The sequence below is a fragment of the Melospiza georgiana genome, chromosome Z (genome assembly GCF_028018845.1).
Source record: "Melospiza georgiana isolate bMelGeo1 chromosome Z, bMelGeo1.pri, whole genome shotgun sequence".
Lineage (NCBI taxonomy): Eukaryota > Metazoa > Chordata > Aves > Passeriformes > Passerellidae > Melospiza > Melospiza georgiana.
This window is the reverse complement of record NC_080465.1, coordinates 58,534,481-58,558,003: the sequence shown is the minus strand read 5'-3', so window position 1 is coordinate 58,558,003 and position 23,523 is coordinate 58,534,481. Positions and strand designations below refer to the sequence as shown.

At 36.0% G+C, this 23,523-nt stretch overlaps 1 protein-coding gene across 1 annotated transcript in view; it reads right to left on the bottom strand.

Annotated features, from left to right (window-relative positions):
• Positions 1-23,523, bottom strand: part of EFNA5 (ephrin A5) — a 203,713-nt gene that overhangs the window by 29,958 nt on the left and 150,232 nt on the right. The window contains exon 2 of the mRNA XM_058044441.1: positions 7,552-7,844. Within this exon, the coding sequence (XP_057900424.1) occupies positions 7,552-7,844 (293 nt within the window). The remainder of the gene's footprint in view (positions 1-7,551; positions 7,845-23,523) is intronic.

The following is a 23,523-nucleotide window of genomic DNA, read 5'->3' as shown; positions in this document are numbered from 1 at the left end:
CAGGTCACTGATCTTCACATGAGGGTGAAGACCTTATAAAATATGCTATAGACAATATTCAGAGATGCAAGGGAGTATAACCTCCCCTCTTATTTTTCTGTTGCTGTCAGGACCTTAATGGCACTTCAATTTTTAAGCAAGTGAATCCAAATCCTCTTTATTAAACTTGCTTTCTGAAAGACATTCATTCTCTTTGAAAAACTCAGGCAATAGAGACCAGTGCTTCCATGGGTTCTCTCTTCATTTTCTTACATGGATCTCTCCCAAGTCCCAAATTATTCAACAGCTTTTAATGTTCCCTTTGAGGATTCCAGGAACACAACCAATGTCAAAATCTATTAGACACTGGTGATTATTTCTGCTTTCTTTCAAGTAGGACCAGTACTTAATCTTTTTTTGATGCTTTCTAACAGAAACCGGTCCTTTAATCTACACACTAAGCTAAGCATGAATCCCCTTTAAAGGTCACCTTCCTTGTCTGTTTAATGTTATCACAAAAAATATTTTTAAAAGTACACATTTATCAAGCCCTTTCAATTGCTTTGATTTCATTCATAACATCTCAAGTGATTCTAGTAAACCAGCTATCAAAGCAGGATTTGTAGTAGACTGGCATGTCTGATCCCACTGCTGTTAAAGAAGAATCATTGTTTATGTTGATCGGGTCTTGATTGAAAGGTTAATGGGGAACCTGGCAATAAGCAATGTTTATCTAAAAGAGAAGTGCAATTAACATGCTAAAAATGTTTGTGATTCCCTTAGCATCCTTCAATAATGTTCTTTAGTAAACCTTCATTTTTCAGTTTTTGGTACAAACCAGGATAACCAAAGAGAGAGTTCCAAAAGTCATCTTTGTGTTTTCAAAAATCAATGAGGAAATGTAATCACCAGCAGACTGTGAATTAACTAACACCTGTTGAATTGAAGACAGGCTGCCTTTTTTCACTTGCTGGAAGACAAATCCCATCTTCTCCTTCAAAGCAAAATATATGCTATTTAGATCAACCATTTTGCAACTAAAACCAACTTTTAATAGAAGTTTAGCCTACAAGTAAATAAACTGACTTCATTTTTCCTTCTATAAGCTAAGTATTGTATGACAAGATTTACCATCATCCTGCCCTATTCATTCCTCTAAAGTTCATACAGCTCTCTAAAGCTAAACTTTGTCCCAAGTCAAATCTTTGATTTTGCATCCCAGTATTTACAGATTCAAGACAGAAAAATATCCTTTATCCAAACTAGACCTTTTTAGAGCATTTAAGTTATTGATATGAGAGGACATAAAACACCTACAGTGAGGTTTTCTGAAAGATTTTTTCATACAACTACGCAGTGAAAAGATGACTGCTTATTAAGAAACCACATATTATAAGTGCTGGATGATTAAAAAAAAAAAAAAAAAAAAAAAAAAGAAAAAAAGAAAAACCCCACAATTTCTAAAGCAATACTAATTAAATATTACTGTGCTACCCCAGCTGGGATATGACAACAAAAGCACTGACTGACTTCCTCTAAAAATGTAAGTATTGTAAGTAATCTAACCAAACTGTTAGCCAAACTGCCAATAGTAACCTTTGATTGATTCTCACACTCTTTAGGATGCACATGAAAAGTCTCATCATTTTCTTTAAATTATCTCCTTGTCCAGCAGAAATTTCCTCAGGTAAGTCAGGCTCAAAATCTGAGAGTGGACTTATGTCCCCAGACAGTACCTCCTACCAACAGACCTATAGTCAGCAGCATAAACTGCTGTGCTGAATGCAGCAACTGGCTTTGATAATGCAAGATCTCCAGGTTTATAGCAGGATGATTAAAAAAACAAGAAGTGTAGCTTTTTTGAGGGGCTCACATTTACATTTTCTGATAAGACAAAATTACGGTTCACAGTCTTCCTGCTCTTGCTCCCACTACATCAAGCTAAACCTCTAGCAAACATGGAGATCCCTAAATCAAATAACCATCTTACAGTGAGTCATGCCTGCTCATGCAAAACATTGATATTCACTAATATTAAGCTGGTGCTTGAGCAAGAGCAATGAGATGTATGCAGCTGTTTAATATAATTTTTTTTTTTAGCACATGAAAAATACCTGTTATAGAACTATTACAATTAATTGCAGTGAAGATTTCTCAGTAGTTTTCTCCTGTATAGTATCACAGGCTATTCGACCTTGCCTCTGCAAAGTCACCCTTCTTAATTCCTGCTATACTGGATCCAATCCCGAAAGAACAATATCGAAGCTGGCAGTCTGGAAGCTTCCAGGATCTTCCTCATATTGTCAGGTCTGTGTTAATTTCCATGAAAAGTGAACACTTCACTTCCTATGCTAGCTGCTGATTTACAGAGGGATACGTACAGTCTGTGAGTTAACTTCAAAATTGTGCAAGTAATTCTTTATTAAAAATCAAAAATCCATAAAGGACCAGCAGCAGCAGCAAGCAGTGGTAGCTTTGAGTCCTGTCCCATCCCCAGCAATTCACTGGCTAAGACACTTGGAGAGAGAATTTCAGTATGGTTCTATCACAAACATTTCAGGTGGAAAGTAGTGAACAAGCACAGGGCAATATGAATTAAGCTTACATATTGAGATAAAAAGATCATAACCCTCTCATAAATAAGCCTGATCAGAAAATGTGGAATTGCATAGGATAAAGAAAAATTGATAGAGAATTGTAGCAGAGACTAAAGAAAAATAATAGCACAAACAAACACTAAACTCTTAACCACTCACAAAACATAGTAGAAGGGAGTAAAGTGAGCAAGTTTAGCTTAATTGTCATCAAGAACTGCTGCTGGCTCAACAAGAGCTCAGATAGAGACCTTACTAATATAACAAGCTAACAACCTAATTAATAGACACAAGTAGGACATGTAGGTATTCAAACACTTTTTTCTACTACTGTTCTTTCCTTAAAATCCTTATAATCAGAGGAGCCTCCAGATGTCTGCACTACCTGGCAGCTATTAGAGAAAAATGAATCCAGGACTCGAGACTGTCTCACGGTTTTTGGAACAGTGTGAGGACCCAGAAACAGAGGTGGAACCAGCTAACAGAAGACACAATTTTTGCATTAGAAATAGTGCAAATCACACCCTTTCCTAGAGAGGGAGCAGCTAAGACTGTCAGGATGGAATATCATTTGAATAAAAACCCTCAGAATCAGAAATTTCAGGAAAAGAAGGAATTAAGTCAGAGAAAAAAGGGTAATGCAGAATAAACCCAAACACAAAAAATATAAAGGGAACAGGTAACATCAGGTCTCTTGAGAATATATTCTATGAGAAAAAGGAGTATGGGATGGTTATATGTTATTAAGAAGCATACGCACAACTGAAAGAACAATTTTACAAGCTGCTTCTTAATTTACCCATTAACACATGAACTATTTAAAAATATTATTTTAACTATTATGAAATTAATAGTAAAAGGACACTATGCTGATGTGATCACAAGCAATAAATTTCACCAAAGCTTTCTCAATTGACAATCAGAAGCTTCATGCAAATAAATGGCGCTAACAAAGGCACAGTGATAGTGACACATTAAAGGGGAGACAAAGAAATAGCATAAGCATTTTGAAATAAACTAAGACACATGCAAGAGATATAACTAGAAAGAAACAGCAGCAAAAAAATTATACAAATAAATCACAGGTTTTAAACTTTTCATAAGGATTTTTAAAAGATGAAAGGGGCTCCCTTCTCAAGAAGAATGGAGGGAAAAAAACACAAGTTATGTCTAGATATATAAAAAGTAAAGCCTGCTTACTGTTAGCAAAAATTGTCAGAATCTTGTGGAGAACAGAAAAGAAGCTAGAGAACTGAGAATAAGAGCAAACCTACCTTGTCATTCTAGGAAAAAGGTATAAGTGTATATAAATGAAAAGATTCACAGTGATCAAATTAAAAATAAACAATATACATAAAATCTTTGAGGATATGATAAAAACACCATAGATATTTTACCCATAGATAAGTACAAATTACTGAATTCTTCTCTGTAATAACTGGACTGATGACTCAGAAAAAAGCATGAACCACACCCTCACATTAGTAAAACTTTTGATACTACACTGGTGCTTTCAAGAAAAGAACACTTTTAAGCTCTAGCTGAAATCAACAAAACGGCTTGGTTTGGAAACTTAGGTCAAGATTCTGCAGAAATCTGTACCAGCCTGTCTCTAGACACATCCTCCTTTTTATTTCAACAGCGCTGATGTATACTTGCCAAATTGTCACTTATACTTTTCCTTAACACATTACCAACTTATCTGCAATTAAGTTAAAATAATGAAAATTATATTATCATTTTTGAACATACAACTATGTAACATTCTACACCTTAGGATTTTTTCTCTCCCTAGCTTTTGAGCTCATCTCACCTTGCACAGTACTTCACCCTAACCTGAATACTGAAACTTCCAAAGGACATTAAAATCAATGTCATGACACAATTTTGTTTCTGCTTTCTCCACATTTCATTTGCTTCTGTTTCAGTAGTAATACTATTTTGTTTGTTCACAGGCTGGCGTACACGAACCTGAGATGAGCACCTGATAAGAACTAAGTAAAAATTGAGACTTCAGGTCATGATCTATTATTTGCTTTCCCCAGCCCCACAATGTGCACACCCTAACTAAATAAAAGTTAATTTCTCTGTAAATATTTAATAACCTTTTCTTCTTTCAAAAGCAAACTCAATCAGTACTTTTGATTGCATGACTGTAATGTTGAATTCACTTGCTCAATGTAAATTTGATATAAGATATGTAAGATTTTTTTCCTTGCATTATCCTAGAATGAACATGCAAAGAATGGAGATCCAAGTTCATCTGAGCAATATATAAAGGCAATGGCATAACAAAGAATGGTGGTATTTTCCAAATGAACAGTTCAGACAAAAAGACAGTGATTGTTCACAAATTATTTCATTTTCTGAAAATAATGGAAGCAAGAGAAGCAAGCCATGTCCTTAAAAGGTAAACTGTGAATATTTTTGACAGAACACCAGACAGTAATAAAGCTAACCAGCCACTTCATATTTCTGTCTTTTCAGAGGTCTAGACTACACAGCATATTTTGTAACCCTTTAAGAGAACATGCCAGACTGATCCTATATAGTCAGTTTTCTCTCTCTCCTTCAGAGAGGGCAAAGGCTTCAGATCTACTATGCAAGGGACACCTTTCATGGCAAAGCACTAATTTCTTTAACATGCAGATGCAGAAAGAGCCTGAACTAGCACCTGCTTACAATTTTGATGAGGAAATAAGCAACAACATTTCACCATCTTCTTTTTTCAGCACAGACTAAGAGGAAAACATTACAGGATGGACAAGTATGCCCTGGGAAGGTCGGCATATTATAGTTAACTTATTGTACAGTGCTTCTCTGAAACTTCTGCAATGTGAATACCCTTGTTAATTCCCTGAGCAAAGCAAAGGGTGAAGGAAAAAAAAATACTTAAGCTACAGAAAAGAAGGAAAAGTGTTTTTGTGTTGCTAAAACACAATCAAAAATTCAATTTCAGCTAAGCTTATCTTAAACTAGTATTTTTCATCTCATTGCTAATTTTTTACTATTTTACCTTTCATTTAAAAAATTCCATATGAATGCAGTTGAATACCATAAAGCTCTTCAAATTTTAAAGCTCTTCAGAACAATTATTTTGGAGGGAGCCCTTGACGGGGGCTTATAGATTTTTAATGAAAGTTATATGATTTTTAGTGACATTGAATTTGAGCACAAATGAGGAAAAACAGGCATAAGCAACCTGGGTATGTTTAAGTTATAGTATCTTGCTTGAGAGTTCGATGGATTTTGTATGTTCTGACATTGACACTATTGGACAGCTCAAGCTGAGATTTCCTTTGCTTTCATCTTTGGTTTTCATCTTTATTAAACATTTATATTTTTTTATTTTTAAAAAATTTAGAAAACTAGGGCAGTTTTCAGGCTTGCAGCTAATGACACCATTCCAGTGCTACACTTTATTGCACCTTGTGATTACAGACTGCATTCCTTAGCTTAACTGTTCCTGCTTATCTGACTGATGATGCTCTGGAACTGAATTTTAAAAAACTAACAAAACAAAACAAAACTCCACAAAAAAAAATTGCACAATTCCAAGGGAGCCTGACATCAGAATTTTGAATTACACAGTACTCTTGCTGAAGTGACACAAATAGGACTGGGCCTACACAAGATTTGCTTATTACTGAACATTATCTACTTAACTCTGATACCTTTATACTATTTTTCATCTCAAACCTCAGTTTTAAATTACATTCTTTTAAATATTATTCTTAGTATTATTTTTATTATTGTGTTTCAGCACAAGAACAAGGCACAGTTTTTCTGATGAAAAGGCACTACTCACTAGAGGTTTTTACTTGCTGGAAGAAAAAGAAATTAATAAGAAACTATCCACTAAGACTGTTATTTCCCTGTAGATTATGGAAGGGAAAACAAAAATCTCAATGTTGAAGAAATGAGGCTGAAAACAGGGATCATACACACTCAGTTTCTCTGGTGAAATGAGGTGGAATGGCTGTTCCACAGTAGAAAGACCAGCTACACATATGAAAGCAATATTTACTGGGATCTGCAGTCTGTGTAAAGCTTTCAACTCAGTTGTCTAATACTAAAACAGGAAAAAAAATAAAGCTGGAGCAGTAAAAACCTGTTAGGAGTGAAAGCTACAGGTACAAAAATAAGTTGATTAAATAAGATCTTTGTTGGGAGTATTAAAGACACAAGATAGTTGAAATGATATGGCTTGCACAGTGGAGTCAGGGAATCAGTTTGCCTAACCCACTGGGTTTTAACCTACTGGTGTTTTCACTTCCTTAGACCCATGTGATGTCTCCTGCATCTTGTGCCTGGAGCAGTCCTGATGCAGATCTCCTCACCTGCCTGCCTCCTGCTCCCAGAGCACTCCTATTGCCATGCTGACAGAAACAGCTCACCCATGAAAAAGATGTAGGGGAAAGGAAGGTAGAAGAAAGAAGCCACTTGGCCAAATACTAGGATTATTTGGCCTGAGAAATTACAGTTTTAAATACCACTGGGCTACTGACACCAGCAGCATGATATCACTTAAGAACTACACAGACCTCACTTTCCTTGGGTGATAAATATGACAGAGACAACAGTATTTCATCAAAGTAAGTAAGGAAATTGAGGTATTCCACATACAAAGGATTAATTATTTTTCTTCATATCTGGGGACAATTTATATCCTCCCCTTCTTGCCCCAACTCAGAATGCAGAAATAAATGTAATGGTGCATTTTGCTTTAAAAGTCAGCTGTAGTTCAGTGAACAGGCTGCCATGCTATTTCATGAGAGAAAAGAAGCTATGATTTAATGTCACTTTCACTAGCTAGATTCCTAGCTAATGTATCTGGGGATAGTTTAAGCCTGTGTTCACTATAAGGCATTTTTGTTATATACCATTTTCCCCTCTGTATTTTCACAGAGTATAGGTAAAAAAATAGCTGCGTTTCTTATACCTGCTGTGCATCAACGGCAAACCTCTCCATACTCACAGATGTAGAAATACTCCCGGCCTGGCCTGAACTCAAATCCCAGTGAGAAGGGCGTGAAGAGCTGGAACTTTTCCGAGAATTTCAATGGTCCATTTGGGGAATGCGGCCGATTACACTCCCACCTCTTGAACCCTTTGGAAGTGTGATCACAGGAGCTGTAGCCATCAAAGTTCACCATGTACAGAACATAGCGTTCGGTCTTATCTTCCGGCACCGAGTCTTCATAGTGAGGGCAGAACACATCCAGGTAGTCGTTGATACAGACATCGATGTGGTAGTCGCCTCGCTGGAATCTGAAATCACAGGAAGAGTTCAAACATAAGCACAGTTATCTCACGATGACCTTGTTGTAGGGTGACATTCTCATATGAAAGGGCATCACTAACGGCACTTCATTTCACCCCAGCCATGCACATTCACTCTCAAAAATTACCCTTACAATTCACCAGAGCTATCAGAGACTTATTATGCTTATATATGATCATACAACCTTTTGGATAAAGGTTTTGCTCTTACAAAATAAGTCTGTTGCCATTACCCACCCAGTTATAGGCTATCTTTCTAGGGTTTATTGAAAAATAAACAAAGAAAGTGTCTGTCTTATTTGGCTGGTGTTTTTTTTTAATTGAAGAAAAAAAAATGAAGCAGCAAAAAAGCCAAAACTGTACCAGCCTTCCCAAATCAGTGTCTATATAAACATCTGCATATGCATGCAAATAAATAACCCAAACATATTCTTTTCTCTGCATCACTCAGTAATCACTCCTGTGCTGAAAGCTGATTTGACTGCAAGTACTTATAGTTACTGCAAGAACAGAAATAGGTTACTTTTTCGTCATAATAAGCAATAGCTTGTCAAGATGCAAAGAAAAGTCTCTATTGTTTTTAAAGAGATTTGAAAAGCAGTGCTTCCCCTTTACCAAAAGTACACATTGAAGATATTGCTCTGTTCAGATAAAAGGATTCTGGGATACAAATTATCAGCACTCAGCCTAATGTGACAGATCTGAATGAGTGCCAGCTGAGAAATGCAGTGCAAGGCACCAGCCCAGATGCATTTTATTATTGCTGTTATTATTACTGACGACTCCTTAGAGATGTGAGATTCTTGTTTGTTGGGGGCAGGGAGGATTTCCTTGTTTCTCCCCTGCATGTTTTACTTATGTTACTTTTCTAATGCCTCCTATGTATGTAGGAAGTATGGGGGCAAAGTCCCTGCCTTCATGGGAGCTTAAACCATGATAGATTTAACGATTCCATAAACCAGGTCTGTGCGTTCATTAAACTCCCTGGGGCAGCTAAAGAAACCAACCACTGACCTACTCCACTTCAGGCTGACTGGGCTACTTGTAGCTTCTCTCTTTCACAGCAGCAGTTGTCAAGTGTACCACAGAGCAATAAAAAGGCCATGATAGATTTAACTATAATACTTCTTTTTAGCTGAGGGGCATATTTTAAACACCTGATGGGCTTGAAATCTGCCATCTGGATCCTTCTATCTAATTTCAGAGAAAAAGCAATGATTTGCTGGCCCTCCAAGGATAAATTCAGAGCAAACTACACCTTTTCATATCCCTACAATAATTTAACTTCAATAAAATAGCTTTTTAAAGGGGAAAAACTGAATACACATCAAGGCATGATAGATCTGTATAATTTCAGCCAGTGCACAGCATCACAGTTCCACTCTATAACAGGGAAAAGCCTTTTAGAACCACAGTTCTTCCAGGAGAATTTACATTTAGCAAAACTGTTGGTCAAGATACATATTTTTGTACCCCAGTGCTTCCAAAACCTGTCACCTGAACAGATAATGTCTTAACACTTTTGCAAAAATGTATTGTCTTCAAATTGACATCTGTTCTCTGAATCAGTTAACAGTATGCTTTTCTTACTGGTAATGAAGAAGAGTGTAAGATACAACTAGAAAAGACACATTCAGGCAAGAATATCTCTATTTTTTCAATTACAGTTTTAGTAAGTAAAAATTGATACATACTTATATACAAGTGTGTTTGTGTGCGGACAGAATTCTTGTTTGTCTGTTTTACCCTGTAAGTGATAAACTATTTCATTTTCTCAAGGTTACCTCTTTTATCAGCCTGCCTTCACCATAATGCCCAACTACAGTTCTGTAACACAAACTGTATGCTTCCAGATTTATACTTATGTAATACATTCAAGATCACACTGACCCTCTCTACCATTAGACTTTTACAAGACAAATAGCCTTATGTGAACTGCTTTTCCACATTATTTTAAAAGTCAATGGAGAGCAATAGGAACTTCTGTTGTTCTGATGTTCAATTCATCCAGTGTCTTTAGTACATTGTAATGAGATGGATCACACTTCCAGAAGCAGCTAATTCTCTCCTTTAACCAAAAGCAGAGTCTGGAGAGACACTTCCCAGACAGTGTCTGTACTGTAAATAGCTGAATTTGAAGGGAAGAATCCACTGCACAGCCCATGATAATGAGGATTATAAGAACAAGGAGACATACAATGTGACATATGTGTGATCACACCTTAATTCCAATTTAGCAGTGAAATCAAACTTGTAATCTGCACCAGTGAGATGATGCAAAAAAAGCAAAATCAAACCTCATCTGTCTCCCTTCTGGCAAAGTTTCCCTCTGTATTCTTGCAAAATAAACAAAACCACAATGTAACCATCCTCTTTGATCACTGGTATTTTAGTAGATTCCATCTTCTTTCTTTTTTCCTAAGTGTTTAAACAGTTGAGGGTCTCCATTCATTCCAGCACACCCCAGACTCTGAAGTGCTCCCTGCAAAGCAGATCTGAGGATGAAGCACACAACCAAGTCCTTTTCATCCCAGTGTCTTTTCCTCCCGTTCCCCTGATCTCACAACAATTTCTTTAGTCAGTCATCCACCATAAGTAGGTAGTGTTTACATTCACGAGTGGAGAAAGTGAAGGAGATTGTGAATATTTTAAGCAATCTAAACTGGGCTCAATCCAATGTTGTTGGCATGGGAGTGAACCTCCTCCAGGGAAAATACATACCAAGGTATTTTATCAAGCAGCTCTGAGTGAAGTCTCTTTACTCCAGGTTATTAACCAACTATGAATCAGAGAGAAGGTATTTATTTCCTGTCTTGCAATATCCTAAAGAAGTCAGTAATCAAAAACTCAGCAGGCATGTAAAGAGATGTAGAACTAATTTTATGTTTCCAAAGAGACTACAACATCTCTAACTTTACTGTAAGAGTGAACTGAGACCATTCCTCTTTCTCGAGCTACAAGCAGCATGTTGTATTTACCTCCACAAAGAGGAATGGTAAAGTCTTCTAATCAGAACAGAAAATGAAGGGATGGCCATGAGTAACTCACAAAAAAATTCATCAGCTTAGTCCTCAAAGCTATTAAAGAAAACACTTCACAAACACACTTCCAAGAATTTGACACCCCATTTGAGTGGAAAACACTCAAATTTACACACAAGAGGCTGAAAACCTCTTATTAATAGTGTAATGCCAGATATTACAGTGAAACAGAAGTTCCATTTCAAATAAAGGACTGATCAACATTTACCCATCTACATACACTGAGGAGTGAAACACCTAAAGGGAAGATGGAGTCCATTAAGAGACGTTTGCAGATATAGCATTACAGGAATAGCAGATGTCCTGTCCCTTTTTCCAGTCCCATTCCAAACAGAAAACTTGCTATTATGTTACTGCTATACTTTCTCTTTTCCCAGTTAGGTCATCCTGTTCTGGCAGGTCCTCACCCAGCCTCCCACGCCTTTTGGAACCATGTGGTTTACAGGAACTTTAATACAGGAAGAAACCCACTGTATCTAGATTTTGCACAACAGAGCATGGTGTTGTGGAAGAAACCAACCAAAAAGGCTTCTCCAAAAATCTGACCGAATTGACACACCTTTTTGCAAATAATGTCATTTGTCTCCATGCACTCCAGCTTACACACAGCAAAACACTGCTATTCCTCAAACATAGTTAACCTTTGGTTTTTGTCAGGTGACATTCAAACAGTGTCTTGGAAGTTGCATACTATAAAGCCAGCTATTATGCAGTAGCATTATAAAAACCATTTTGAAGAGAGAGACAGATAGTTAAGTAGTTTCTACACCTAAATATTTCCATAACCAACAAACATCAACTTCCTACACAAAACTTGAACACTGCTTCCAGCAAAGCCTGTTACAGGAATATTTCTGTGCTAAAGTGCCACTCATGAAATATCCAGGTATTCAGGATGCAGAGAGAAAACTTCATGGTTATGTTAACCACAGAAAAATAAAACTAGCAAAACATTTTGTAAATAATTAGTATTCTGCCTCCTGTATTCTGTTTATCAATTAACAAAGGGAAAGCACATGGTCTGTGTGCATGCTTCTCTTCATAATTTTAAGTTCTGAAGCCTAATTGACTCATCTTGAACTTAATGTCTTTGCTGGTCATTGGAGAAAAGTTACAATTTATTGAAACAGATATTTAAAACACAATAACAATTTTGTTTGCTTTCTCTCTTTCTTTCTTTCTTTCTTTGAATAAACACTACAAAAATCCAGTTTAAGAACAGCACAAATAACACTAATTGTTCATTTAGACAGATAAAAAATTCCAATAGCTCTGCTCGTTACTTCCACTACAAATCCTATTAGTTATATTCTATTGCTCTTCCTGTAAAATTGACACACCAGATGCTCTACTTCAAGATAAGTGTAGTGGAAAATTTGCCTTTTACTGTGTCAACCTTTCTTTATTCAGAATCTGTTCTGTCAAATGTATGAAGCAAGGCTTCACTGTGAACCAGAAAATACTCCAAATAACTGCTCTGACAATAAATTATGAAATTCTGGTCTTCAGTCAGGTATTGGAAATGATCAGATGCAAATGATCCCTATTCTGACACCTAGAGCCTACACAGCCTGTTAACACCAACATACAGAGGACACTGCCACTGTCAAATGCCTTGCCCCTGTCACCTTTTTCTCACATGATAACCTGAAATGTAAAACAACATCAACAAAATTCACCCAACTGATTTATTCTTGGTGTAAATACAAACTACAGTTACCCACAATTATTCAGAACAGCACAGCAAAACACTACTTGTTCCATTTCCTAAGGAAAAAAGATTTCTGTGAGCAGCATGCCCATTCTGCTACAAATGCTAGTCACTCAACTCCTCCTTTTTTACTTTCATGGAGGCTAAGCCACTTTTAAATTAAATTTAATGGAGACAGTGAGGTTCCAGAGAGAAGGCCATTCGTAAAAATACCATGGAAAAAGCAAGCCAAGTGAGAAGATTCTATGGGTGTCCAAACGAAGGCTGAATCTCCAGTAAGTTTAATGTTGTTAGACTACAGAAACACCGCTTACAAATACTCTATGCACAGGAAGATTGTGAACTGGAAAAATATAGAAACAGATTGAAAATTTTCTGTTACTGGTTATGAAACTATTTGCTTAAATGATTGTTAACAGAGATGAGTATTGGTAGTTATTTGTACACACAATACCAAAACCCAAACATTTGCTGGAAAATGTTAACATCATTTAAAAGGACAACATTTTAGTTGCTCTCAGGATGTCTTGATTCACCGTTTCATGGCGCTGAGCTTGCCCATAGCTTTTGTCTGTGTTTAGATGGAAAGTGTAGTGCATTAGGACTATTCCAAGCTCTCCTCGCATGCTGTGACTGGAACATAGCAGCATAATTTATGCCTTGTTATTCTTTTACACTCTTCAAGCCCCCTCATTTCAACCAACTTAACAGCTTTAAGTGTGAAGGGGGAAATCTTGTGGTTGTTAATTATCTGAGGGGTTGTGGGATTACATGTACCATTTTACTGCAGATAATTTTAAAGATGCTATTTCTGTGCTATGGAAAAATAACTTCTTTAATGCATTTCTGCTCTTTTTACTGGCTTTTGTCACAACATTTCATAAACTCTGTTCCCATAGCTCTGCTGACATCAACAACGATTCTGATGCACAAACAAGGAAGCAATCAAAGAGCTATTTTAATTTTAGTCTATTCAAACCAAAAGAAAATTCAACATTTTCCAGATGCTAAGAGAAATGTTTGCTAACAGTAGCAAGCCATTGACATTTTAGATCTCTAGCAGGATATTGCTACCCTGAGCAAGCAAACAAAAAAACCTTCTAATATAAAGAAGCAGTCCATGACCTTTCAGTCCTCAGGTTACCATTTCACAAGTTAAAACAAGTTCAAGACACCATGAAAAAACACTATGTAGGACACAAAATCAAGGCTACTGTTCAATAAAACAGTTTTCAAAATTATTCCTAGAAAAGACTGCAAGCTAAATACACAATGCAGAAAGAAACTTATTCTCTTGTCATTAAGTCTTCTATTCAATTAGCATTTATTGGAGTAATTAAATACTGGGAAAGGATGCCAGGCTAATTGTTAGATTATGATAATTACACAGCTTTGCTGTGCTACAGCTGATCAAAATAAGATGTGGTCACATGCACTCGGCTAAAGCTTCTCTGCAATCATCAGGCTTCCATGGGAAATTTATTGCTATAAGGCCACTTATTACTAGTTCATTATCAATCAGGCAGAGAAACTTATTATTTGTACCCTTCCTTCTTCTCTCCCACCCACTCTGCCGGAACAAGCCTCTCAAAAGGTTGCGCCCTGGTCTCTGCCTTCGTCTGGCTCCCTTCCATCATAATTACACAGCTGAGGAGAATCAGGCTCCCGCTCTTGAAAGGGTTCATCAGACTTCAGATCACTGTTTCACAACCGGCTGCAAGCATCTATCACATTTCTTAAAAGAGGCAGGTGATCTCTCTGCATTTCACTTCACAGGCATCTGCGGGAGATCAACCTTCCCCTTTTAATCTTGCTATGTTCCTCCCATCTGGGAGATTTTCCACATTACCTGGGTGTGTTCAAAAGCAAAAATCAGAAAGAAAGGAGCTGCATTAAGATGAACTTCACGAGAAAAAGTATCAGGTTTATGTGGCTTGTCCTCCTGCAGAATCTCCTGCCTTTACCCCTTCTTTACCAGCCACCAGTACAAGAGAGACATTGTGCCTTCCTGATGTAAGGCTAGGGGGTTTTTTTGTTAAAGAACAGGGTTCTCATCAGCTACCATTGTACCTGGTACTTCATGCTGCCTATTTAATACAGAAAAACAACTGACTTACTATAGGGACTAGAAAATGGGAAAAAACATTAAACAAAACTGTTTAACCTAGCATTCAGGTTTTTAAACAAAACAACCTGTTAAGCACTAACTCAGAAGAGTCACAGAATATTCAGAACCAAAAAAATACAAAAAAACCCCCTAAATTCATGAAAATTATTTTTATTCTGTGCTGATTAAAAAACTAGACCTTTTGAAATGTCAAAACCACCTACTTCTACATCAGCAATTGATCTGGAAACTTCCTGGATAAGCCAGGCTTACAACACTGGTAAAATAACTGATCAAAGTTCACTTTCTTGAACTTCATTTCTCACATACTATTGAAGTCCACAGATATGCTGCAGGTGACCACTTATGAACTTTTAATTCTCTTTATTTCCAGAACCAAGAAACCTCCTCAAAAACAGTATGATAAAAGTCTTTATACGTCTGGATTAAAAAAAAAAAAACCAAAACTATTCTTTTTTTCTCTTTAATAAGGCCTGATTGTTGAAAACTTCCTAAAGCGCCTTGGCTGAAACCTGTTGTTTGCAAAACGAAGAAAGCCTACATACAAGAGTCTTCTATTAGAATTATGGCAAAAAAAGAATGCAAAACACTGGAGGAAAGGAGTACATTTTACTGAGAAAGGGAAATGTTCTATTTAAAATGTAAAAGTTCTTTGAATTATATATCTTGTGTTAGTTTCATTAATCTGACAGACCTGAAATATCTTTTTTCTGGTTCTACTGATTAACGGAAATTTCACTTGCATCATAATGCAATTAGTTTAAAGAAGAGACACATATTTTATTTATTTTCATGATTTACAGGCTCTTTAAGAAATAAATTCTACAGAAACATGTTTATTCCACTTATAATTAATAATTGCCCCTTATGCTCATAACTATGTCTGTAGAGTTGGGTCCTGTATTGACTTTTTATACCTAGCACTGTAAAAAGATATATGTTCAATGATAATGCAGACATTAAAAAATAGAAACTAATTGCTCTTCCATGAGAAGGTATGAGGAAGAGAATTAACAAATCAACATTTATTTCCCATCTGCAAATCTGAGTACTCCAGAGATTCTCAAGTACTGCAGCAGTCTCACCCACTTCACATCATTCTGCATCTCCTAAACGAAGAGCTGGACATTCTTCATGCAGTTTATTAAAACTGTTTTCTCAGACTCTGCTTTTGTAAAATTCCATCAATGCTGGCACACATGACTTTCACCTGGTCTCTATGAATTTCTCTTTTGCTGCAACTTGTGAAGAACTCATTGTATCTGGGGGGCAACAGCAGTCATGTTGTTTGTGATAAGGGTTATAATGGGGTGCAACATGTCACAGCACTGCTCTCAATGAGGTCAAGCTCTTGTTTCCCAGCTGTCCCTCCTCTGATAGCTTTAAACCCCCTGTGTACGGTCTCTACCTGACTATTTATTTTCCATTGCTGTGGGCATTTAACTTGCAAAGATGGATGAAGAGAGAAGAGAGGCAAAGGTAAAAGAGCTACTGTTCTGTCAAAGGCATCACTCAGATGTACAGGACAAATTTCAGTGCTGAAACCTAGTAACATTGGCTGCAAGGTACCACACCCAACAAGATATTAAAAGCAGCTCAAGATTTTTGTTTGGAGCCTCTAACCACATTTTATCCAATCCAAAATACCTAGCTTAAAGCCAGTCTTTTTGTTAAATAGGTTTATGGACACAAGCTCATTACTTGTGTTTGCATTAGTACTACTCTGGAGTTCACCAGCAACATTTATCCCACTTTATCTGAGGTAGAATGAGGAGATCTGGTAATTACTGCTCACGTATTTTTAAATGTGGTCATCAATATCCTGCACACATGACTCTACATTTGTCTGCTTTAAGCACTAACAACATACAAGATGTCAGCTTCATCTTTTATTCGACTATTTTGCTTGAAAATACAAAACCTATCTCAGCCACTCCTTGGCTATACCAGAAACATCGTGGTTTACTGATTCATTTGTTTACATACCTTTCTTAAAAAAGCAAACAAGGTTTATCTGTGCTCTGCTGTGCTGTCACATACTCTACTATCGGTCACATTTGGGAGAAAACAACATTTTTAGAGTTTAATTTTTTTTAAAAAAAGGGGAAAAAAAGAAAAGAAAACCCCCACAGATAGGAATACTACCAAAGTGTCTGAACTGGACTCTAGCAACATGTGTTGGCCATGTGTCTAACCCAGAAGACAGAGTCTATCAGCCTTGATGGAATGTGATTCTGTGAGTGGTATTTGCTAACCCTGCCTGAGGCATGTGCTGACATCTGTTAATGGATATGGAGAACAGTGCCCTATCTGCAGAAAGGTCTTGCTTCTCACACTCACAAAATGAAAGAAAAGAACGTTTGCCCAACAAGCATGTTGACCTGCACACTGAATAATTGAGATAAACGGCAGTCAGCTTCTACAAGGACTGCAAGTCCTGCAAGTCAGCTTCATGAATTGTCCTTCTCACTAATACATAAAAAGCAGAGTCATGGTTAACTTTTATAAAATGAAATCTCCATCTCTTTCATACTGCCAGGGAAAAAAAAACTGCAGCAATTTCTGCCAGTCAATATATATAGGTATCATTTGAGAAGAAACGTACATTTTGATAAAACTGCTTGTCTATTGCACATACCCACACTTGCTGTACTACAGAAAGTAGTACATGCTTTTCTCTGACATTAAGTTATAGCTGTTTATTATTAATCTTGCAATCTGTAAACAAAATTAATTTTAAAATATTTTGTGATCAAATTAGATTTTGGTGACTCAGACACCCTAATAATTTGCAACTTATAAAATCTAATATTTAGTTTCCCAATATGCAAGAGTGTAAAATGAAACTAACCCCTGAAATATTCCAGAGTATTTTTATATTTAATAAACTGTGTATATTTTAACAAGCTCTGGTCATCATTCCCACCCTTCAGCTAAAGTGAATGAATCCAGACATAATATAAAATAGCATGAGCAAAACATAGAGGAGAAAAAATTCCCTGAAACATCACAGATATCCACAAACAAACCCAGAACATATGATATTTTAGTATGAAACCACAGCTTGCTATTAACATGAATAAACTATCCAATCAAACACATTAACAAAAGTAATTTGAATTTATTGACATAAAACCCAAGTTAGAATAGCTAATGAATACATAAAATTATTAGCAAGCAATTTGCTATCCAGAAAGTGGGCTCCAATCAATGAAGTTTTTTTTGCTGTATAATTGTCTTGTGTCTATTTAAGAGACCCATAGGGAAAGTATATTCTTTCCTGACATGGAAACAACATTTTAGAGAAAGTTCTATAGAGAAATATAGTAATTTAACCTTGTTCCTTTTACCCTTCCATATTAGTCTCTCTCTAATGCTGAGCAAACTAGCAAAGGAAGAACTGGAGATGCAAATGAAAGACTGCAGGATCACCAAGTAGCACAACTATTATTAACGGTAGAACTTTTTCTTTTCCTTCTTATAATTTCTTCTAAAGACAGTACAAGGACTACAGAATTCTCCATCAGGCTTACTCTTGCTACATACTGTCTCTGAATAAAAAGACTTAAAAAAATTTTTCACCCAGAGATACTTATCTTTGTACATCATATGGACAAGATAGGTTCTGATCTAAATCAGTTTCTCTGCTTACAAATATGATCGGAAAAGCTTTGTACTGTACAATGCCACCTGGTCTTTAAAAACACTCAAGAGATTGCAAAGATTATGATCTAATGTGCAATAATTTTTTTTAAACTAAATAAGACAGACAAACCATGGAATTCAACACAGACTATATTATTCCTCCCATCCCTTTTCAAATTATGAAGCTCCCACGGTTCCTATTACAGAGTTTTGGGATTCTCATTCCTTCAAGAGTGAAAGAAACAGTATTTCAATATGTATAAGTAAAGACTGAATTGATAAAATGTGCAAAACCCGCTTATTTACTTTTTTTTGTGTGTAAGTTACTGACACAGAAGAAAAAACAATTCACTAGTCTCAGATACATTTCAGAGAGGTAAAACTGACGCTATTTTCTTAATTTTCCTGTTGCATATTTCTCAAAACTGTTTCCAAATTAATCAAATTAATTCCAATCTTCAACCTGTAGTGAAATCACCTCATTCACAACTGAATTATGATCTTGTCTGCCTGAAACATTGTAACTATTTTTCAAATCACAGACAGGATTAGGATGAAAAGCAGAGTATCACAGAAAAATTATATTTTCTTTTCCTGCACACCGCTTCTTCATCCTGTTTGTTATAAAGGCACCAGGAGGCACGTGTGAAGAGAGGAATGCACAGGTGTGGCAAAACCCATTCCTGTCTACTGTGAAGCCTTTACTTCTTCATTATTTGTTAAAAATCAATTACTGTGCACATAAACTATTTCTTCCTTTCATTCTAACTCTAAAATACTTGTTCAGCATTAAAGAAAAAAAACTGAAGAATCAACTGTTCATAGTGCAATCTGATACTTGGGGCACAAAGACATAATAGAATAGAATTTAGACCACTTGTGTGGGCAAAATTGCAGTTAGAGCCCATCAATGGGAAAAGCTAGAGAGCAGTCATGCTGGGCCAAAGAACCTCACATCTAGACCAACAAAGTTCTCCCAACACTGGCCAACAGAAAATATAAAATATAAAATATAAATAAATCGTATGTCCTTAGCATAGTCTCACAATAGTAATCTTTTGCATAGTCAGAGGTTTGGGCTTTTCTTGCTTAACAAGAATGATGGAATTTTTTCATCAGTTGGTCTGAATATCTTGAACATCAGTAAACTACAGTCAGTGAATACTTGAGTGGTACAGTTTGGCTGCCAAACAGAAAAATGTCTGCTCTTGTGCATTTCTTGGCCTGAGACAATTTCCACCAGACATTCAAATCATACCATAATTCTAGAGTAAAAAAGTAAACTATAATCTGTGATAGTGCACTGTTGAAGAGCAATTGGTAATCATTACTCAAATGCTCAACATTTGAACATTTTCACCTTTGCAACCTGCAACAGTCAGAGGCAAGAGTTTTCCTCCTGAACTCCTCAAAGATAAGATTCCTTTTTGAAGAGAAATTTAATCATTAGAAAAAATACGAATCTTATTTTCTGTTACCCCAAACCATCCAGATCACTATTTTAATCAAAATAAACAGCCTATGTAAAAGAATATGTTAAAACCTCTGTTCAAATGCATCTCAGCAGGTCTCCAGGGAGTCTTCCATATTAAAAAAACTCCTAGACAATGAAGTAATTTTCTACTGTCTGCAATATAGTAAGTAAAGTGCAAAGTAGCTAAAGATTGACTGAAACTGAATTCAGATCTCAAGATTTGTCCTTTCTTCTTGTACATTCTGACTCACTATAAAAGAGCAACTGAAAAATCATGTACCACATTTCAAAGACATCTTAGACTTTCACATTTTCCAACTTGTCCTGTGCTTTTAAGGATGCGCACCTCATAATCCATTGCTTTAGGAAAGAATTCCTCTTTTGTTCAAACTTTCTCTTTAAGAGTGCTCTATTTAAGGTTCCTGAGAGGTTATCTATGCCCAAAAATGTATGACAAGAATGTTTACTGTGAAGCAAACATAACCCAACTTGGTTTCCACCTGCTTTCTTCACCACATGGCAAGAACCATATGTAGAGAACCTCAATTCCTTCCCTCAAAAAAACCTTCTAAATCATGTCTTCCATGCTCCCAGGAGCCAAAGGCAATTGAAATCTTTGGACTTCAGCAAACTTGCAAACAACATGCTGCAGATGGTGGTCATTTGCTTTTGTTTCCAAACTTTTCTCTTCATAGGTTAAGTGGGGGAAAAAATCATAATGCTTTGTACATTAAAGATGTCAAATTAAATAAAAATCACTATTTTAAATACAGGCTAGAGAAGTTTTAATTTATTAAGACTCTAGCTTAAGTATAACAACGTATCTCTCTGCATTAGCTTTTCTATCAAAGAAACAAAGCAGCCTGAACCTTTGAAATCCTTTTAAATAAGGTTAACTGTTCCTTGAACTACAAAAATAAATAAGCCAACAAAAAAATTACTGCCTTTTGGTAAACTACTATACTGGTTTTGATGAGTTGTTGAAACAAGTTGTTTAGCTGGTTTTTTTTGCCATTTCATTTGAGTCATTTTGCCTTTGTTTATAAATGAGTTCTGCTAATTATCAAGCAATCTGAGCTTTTTACTGCATTTTCCCCCTTATTCACATCTTGGCATTTTTTAACTCTGGCATTTGAATGGCGTTAAATATATGCTAAGAGGTCTTTTGTTAGGTTACAGAATGGTCTGAGTAACAACACATTAAAATTTATTCTTCATTTAAATCGTGGCCATGACTGATGCAAAAAATACATCCTGACACAGTAACTACGAAGTTCCTAAAAGGTTACAGACGTGACTATTAAGGCCCTCTATTGTAATAAGCTGCACTGTTCAAGAGAGCAATTAAGCTGATGCTTTAGAATTAAGCACACACAAAGCCAAAGGACTTAGGTAAATGGTTAAATACTTTCCTGAAATGAGGCCTAACTGTACAGAAGGCACTCAACTAAGCAATGTATCTGCATGGACTAAATGTAAGATTGTTCATTATTGTGCTGATGTCAGAGGAAAACTACCCCAGCCAAAGAAGAATGTGTGAACACAGCATTTTGTGATATGAAACATGATAATGAAGAACTTCATACTGAGAATTATTTATTACCAATATTATTACAGTAATTCCTCTTATGCCTTTCCATTAATTACTCTATCTCCGGGAAACTGAGCTACAGATAACTTAGTGGTCAATATTTGACTCTTAATCCACAGAGGGAAAGGGTTAAAACGCTTTTACTTTAATGAGTGGGCACCTTTTATAGCACAAAAAAAAATTCTTACTGGGATTAACATTTTAAATATGGTTCTTTGGCCCATTAGAAGGTCATGACATTACCAGCACTATCTCTACACTAAGCAAGATAACAAATGACCTGAGACTTTATCAATACACTATCATTGATCTTTACCACTAATCTGAATATAGGTGGCAGCACATAATTCCTGTGTGTTTAAACATTAAAGCTTAATTCACTTCAGCCATGTAATTTTCTCGCTTTTATATGCTGAGATGATGCCCTTGATTAAATACTCAGACAGCAAAGGACTAAAAACACTACTGGCTCCATTGGTTAGTATCAGCTGTGTATGCTTGTGCTGTGAAGAAACACAGTCTGCTCAAATGAGGGTGCTGGTAACACATGAGGTACAGAATATCCTCTCTTGTTAATGCACTACAAATGGGTAAATTTGTGAAAAGGCTAATTGAAACCTGTTCTTCCTTTTAAAATCAATTATTTTAAACTTCTCAACCTGAAACACAGAGATCATTTTCCAGTGCAGCACAGCAGAGATGATTTCTTAGTATGTTGGGGTTGATTGGTTAAACATTGTTTTCTCGATTCCATAGTCTTAAAATTAGATTTTTTTTTAAAATCTGATTTACATAGTTATTTAAATTCTTCAAAATGTAAAACTCAAGGGTCTTCATTCTGCTAACAGTGAAAAAACCGCCACTGTTTCCAAAATTTTATTAAATTGAAGTCTTAGCGATTTCACTTAGCTACAAAACAGCCACTTAGTAATCTGAGGCCTTCCATCAACAAGTATAGAAAAAATCATCTTGACAAGACTAATTTACTTTTAAAAATAGATTAAATATGGTGCAAACCTCTCCGACTGTTCAATAATGAATGCTTATATTCATTAATAATGGAAAGAATCTGTCTTCTGAAATAAAAAAACTTAAACTTTTTTGTTACTCTATACTATTTTTTATGCTACAGAAATATTAAGAAATTTACATTATTAGTAATAATGTAGATATCAAGTAGACCACTTGGACAGACAAACTCCAACTAAGCAGAACAGCTGATGCTGTGATTACATAGCTGACTGTTTAAATGGAAATACAGAATTAGGTACACATTCACAAAACATGCATGGTTATACTAAAATAATGTCTACAATTTCATGGTACACACTAGGAACTAAAATTATATTTATTGCCTAGGCTGATAAGCTTTCTCTTTTGAACAAGAGTTCTTGTCTTCCCGAATCAGAGTAATATACAAAGCATGAACACAACCTAGCCCTTCAATAGAAGAAAAGAGGGTCTTAATGACAACAGGTGGAGCAAAACAGGTATTACTCAAATACTTGTTGATAGGATTCAAGAGTGCTCAAGGCCATCTGATGCTTAGGGCCACAGGAGAAATCAGCAGAGACCTAACCTAGCTAATTGTCTGCCTTGATTGTGATGGTTCTGATTAGAAGAATAATCAGCTCTCAGCAGCCCTTAGGCAAAAATGCCAACTGAGGTTTTTTTTTTCCTGTCTGATGGTGGTGCACTGCAGAATGAAATCCAGATCACATCATTAAACCACTCTTCCAAATATTAAAGAGTTTCCTATATGAACAAAACCAATAATTCCTGTTGTAATTAGCTTGAACATTCTCCCCCTGTCATGTTGAGACTGCATTCATACAGGCTAAAAAAATGCTGACCTCCAGTTTTTCTTGGATATGGAGAAGCAGTCACACTTAATGACTGAAAAAGAAGAGCTGTATCACTTCAGCAGTCCTGGACCCTCAAAAGGATATTTAAGGCTTAATTAAATTATTAAGAGTTGGCTTATATGACACAAAAAATATTTTGAATTCTTTTTTACTGTTGTTTTGAGTGATTCTATCTAAATGTGTCCATCCATAATAAAACACCTACTTTCCTT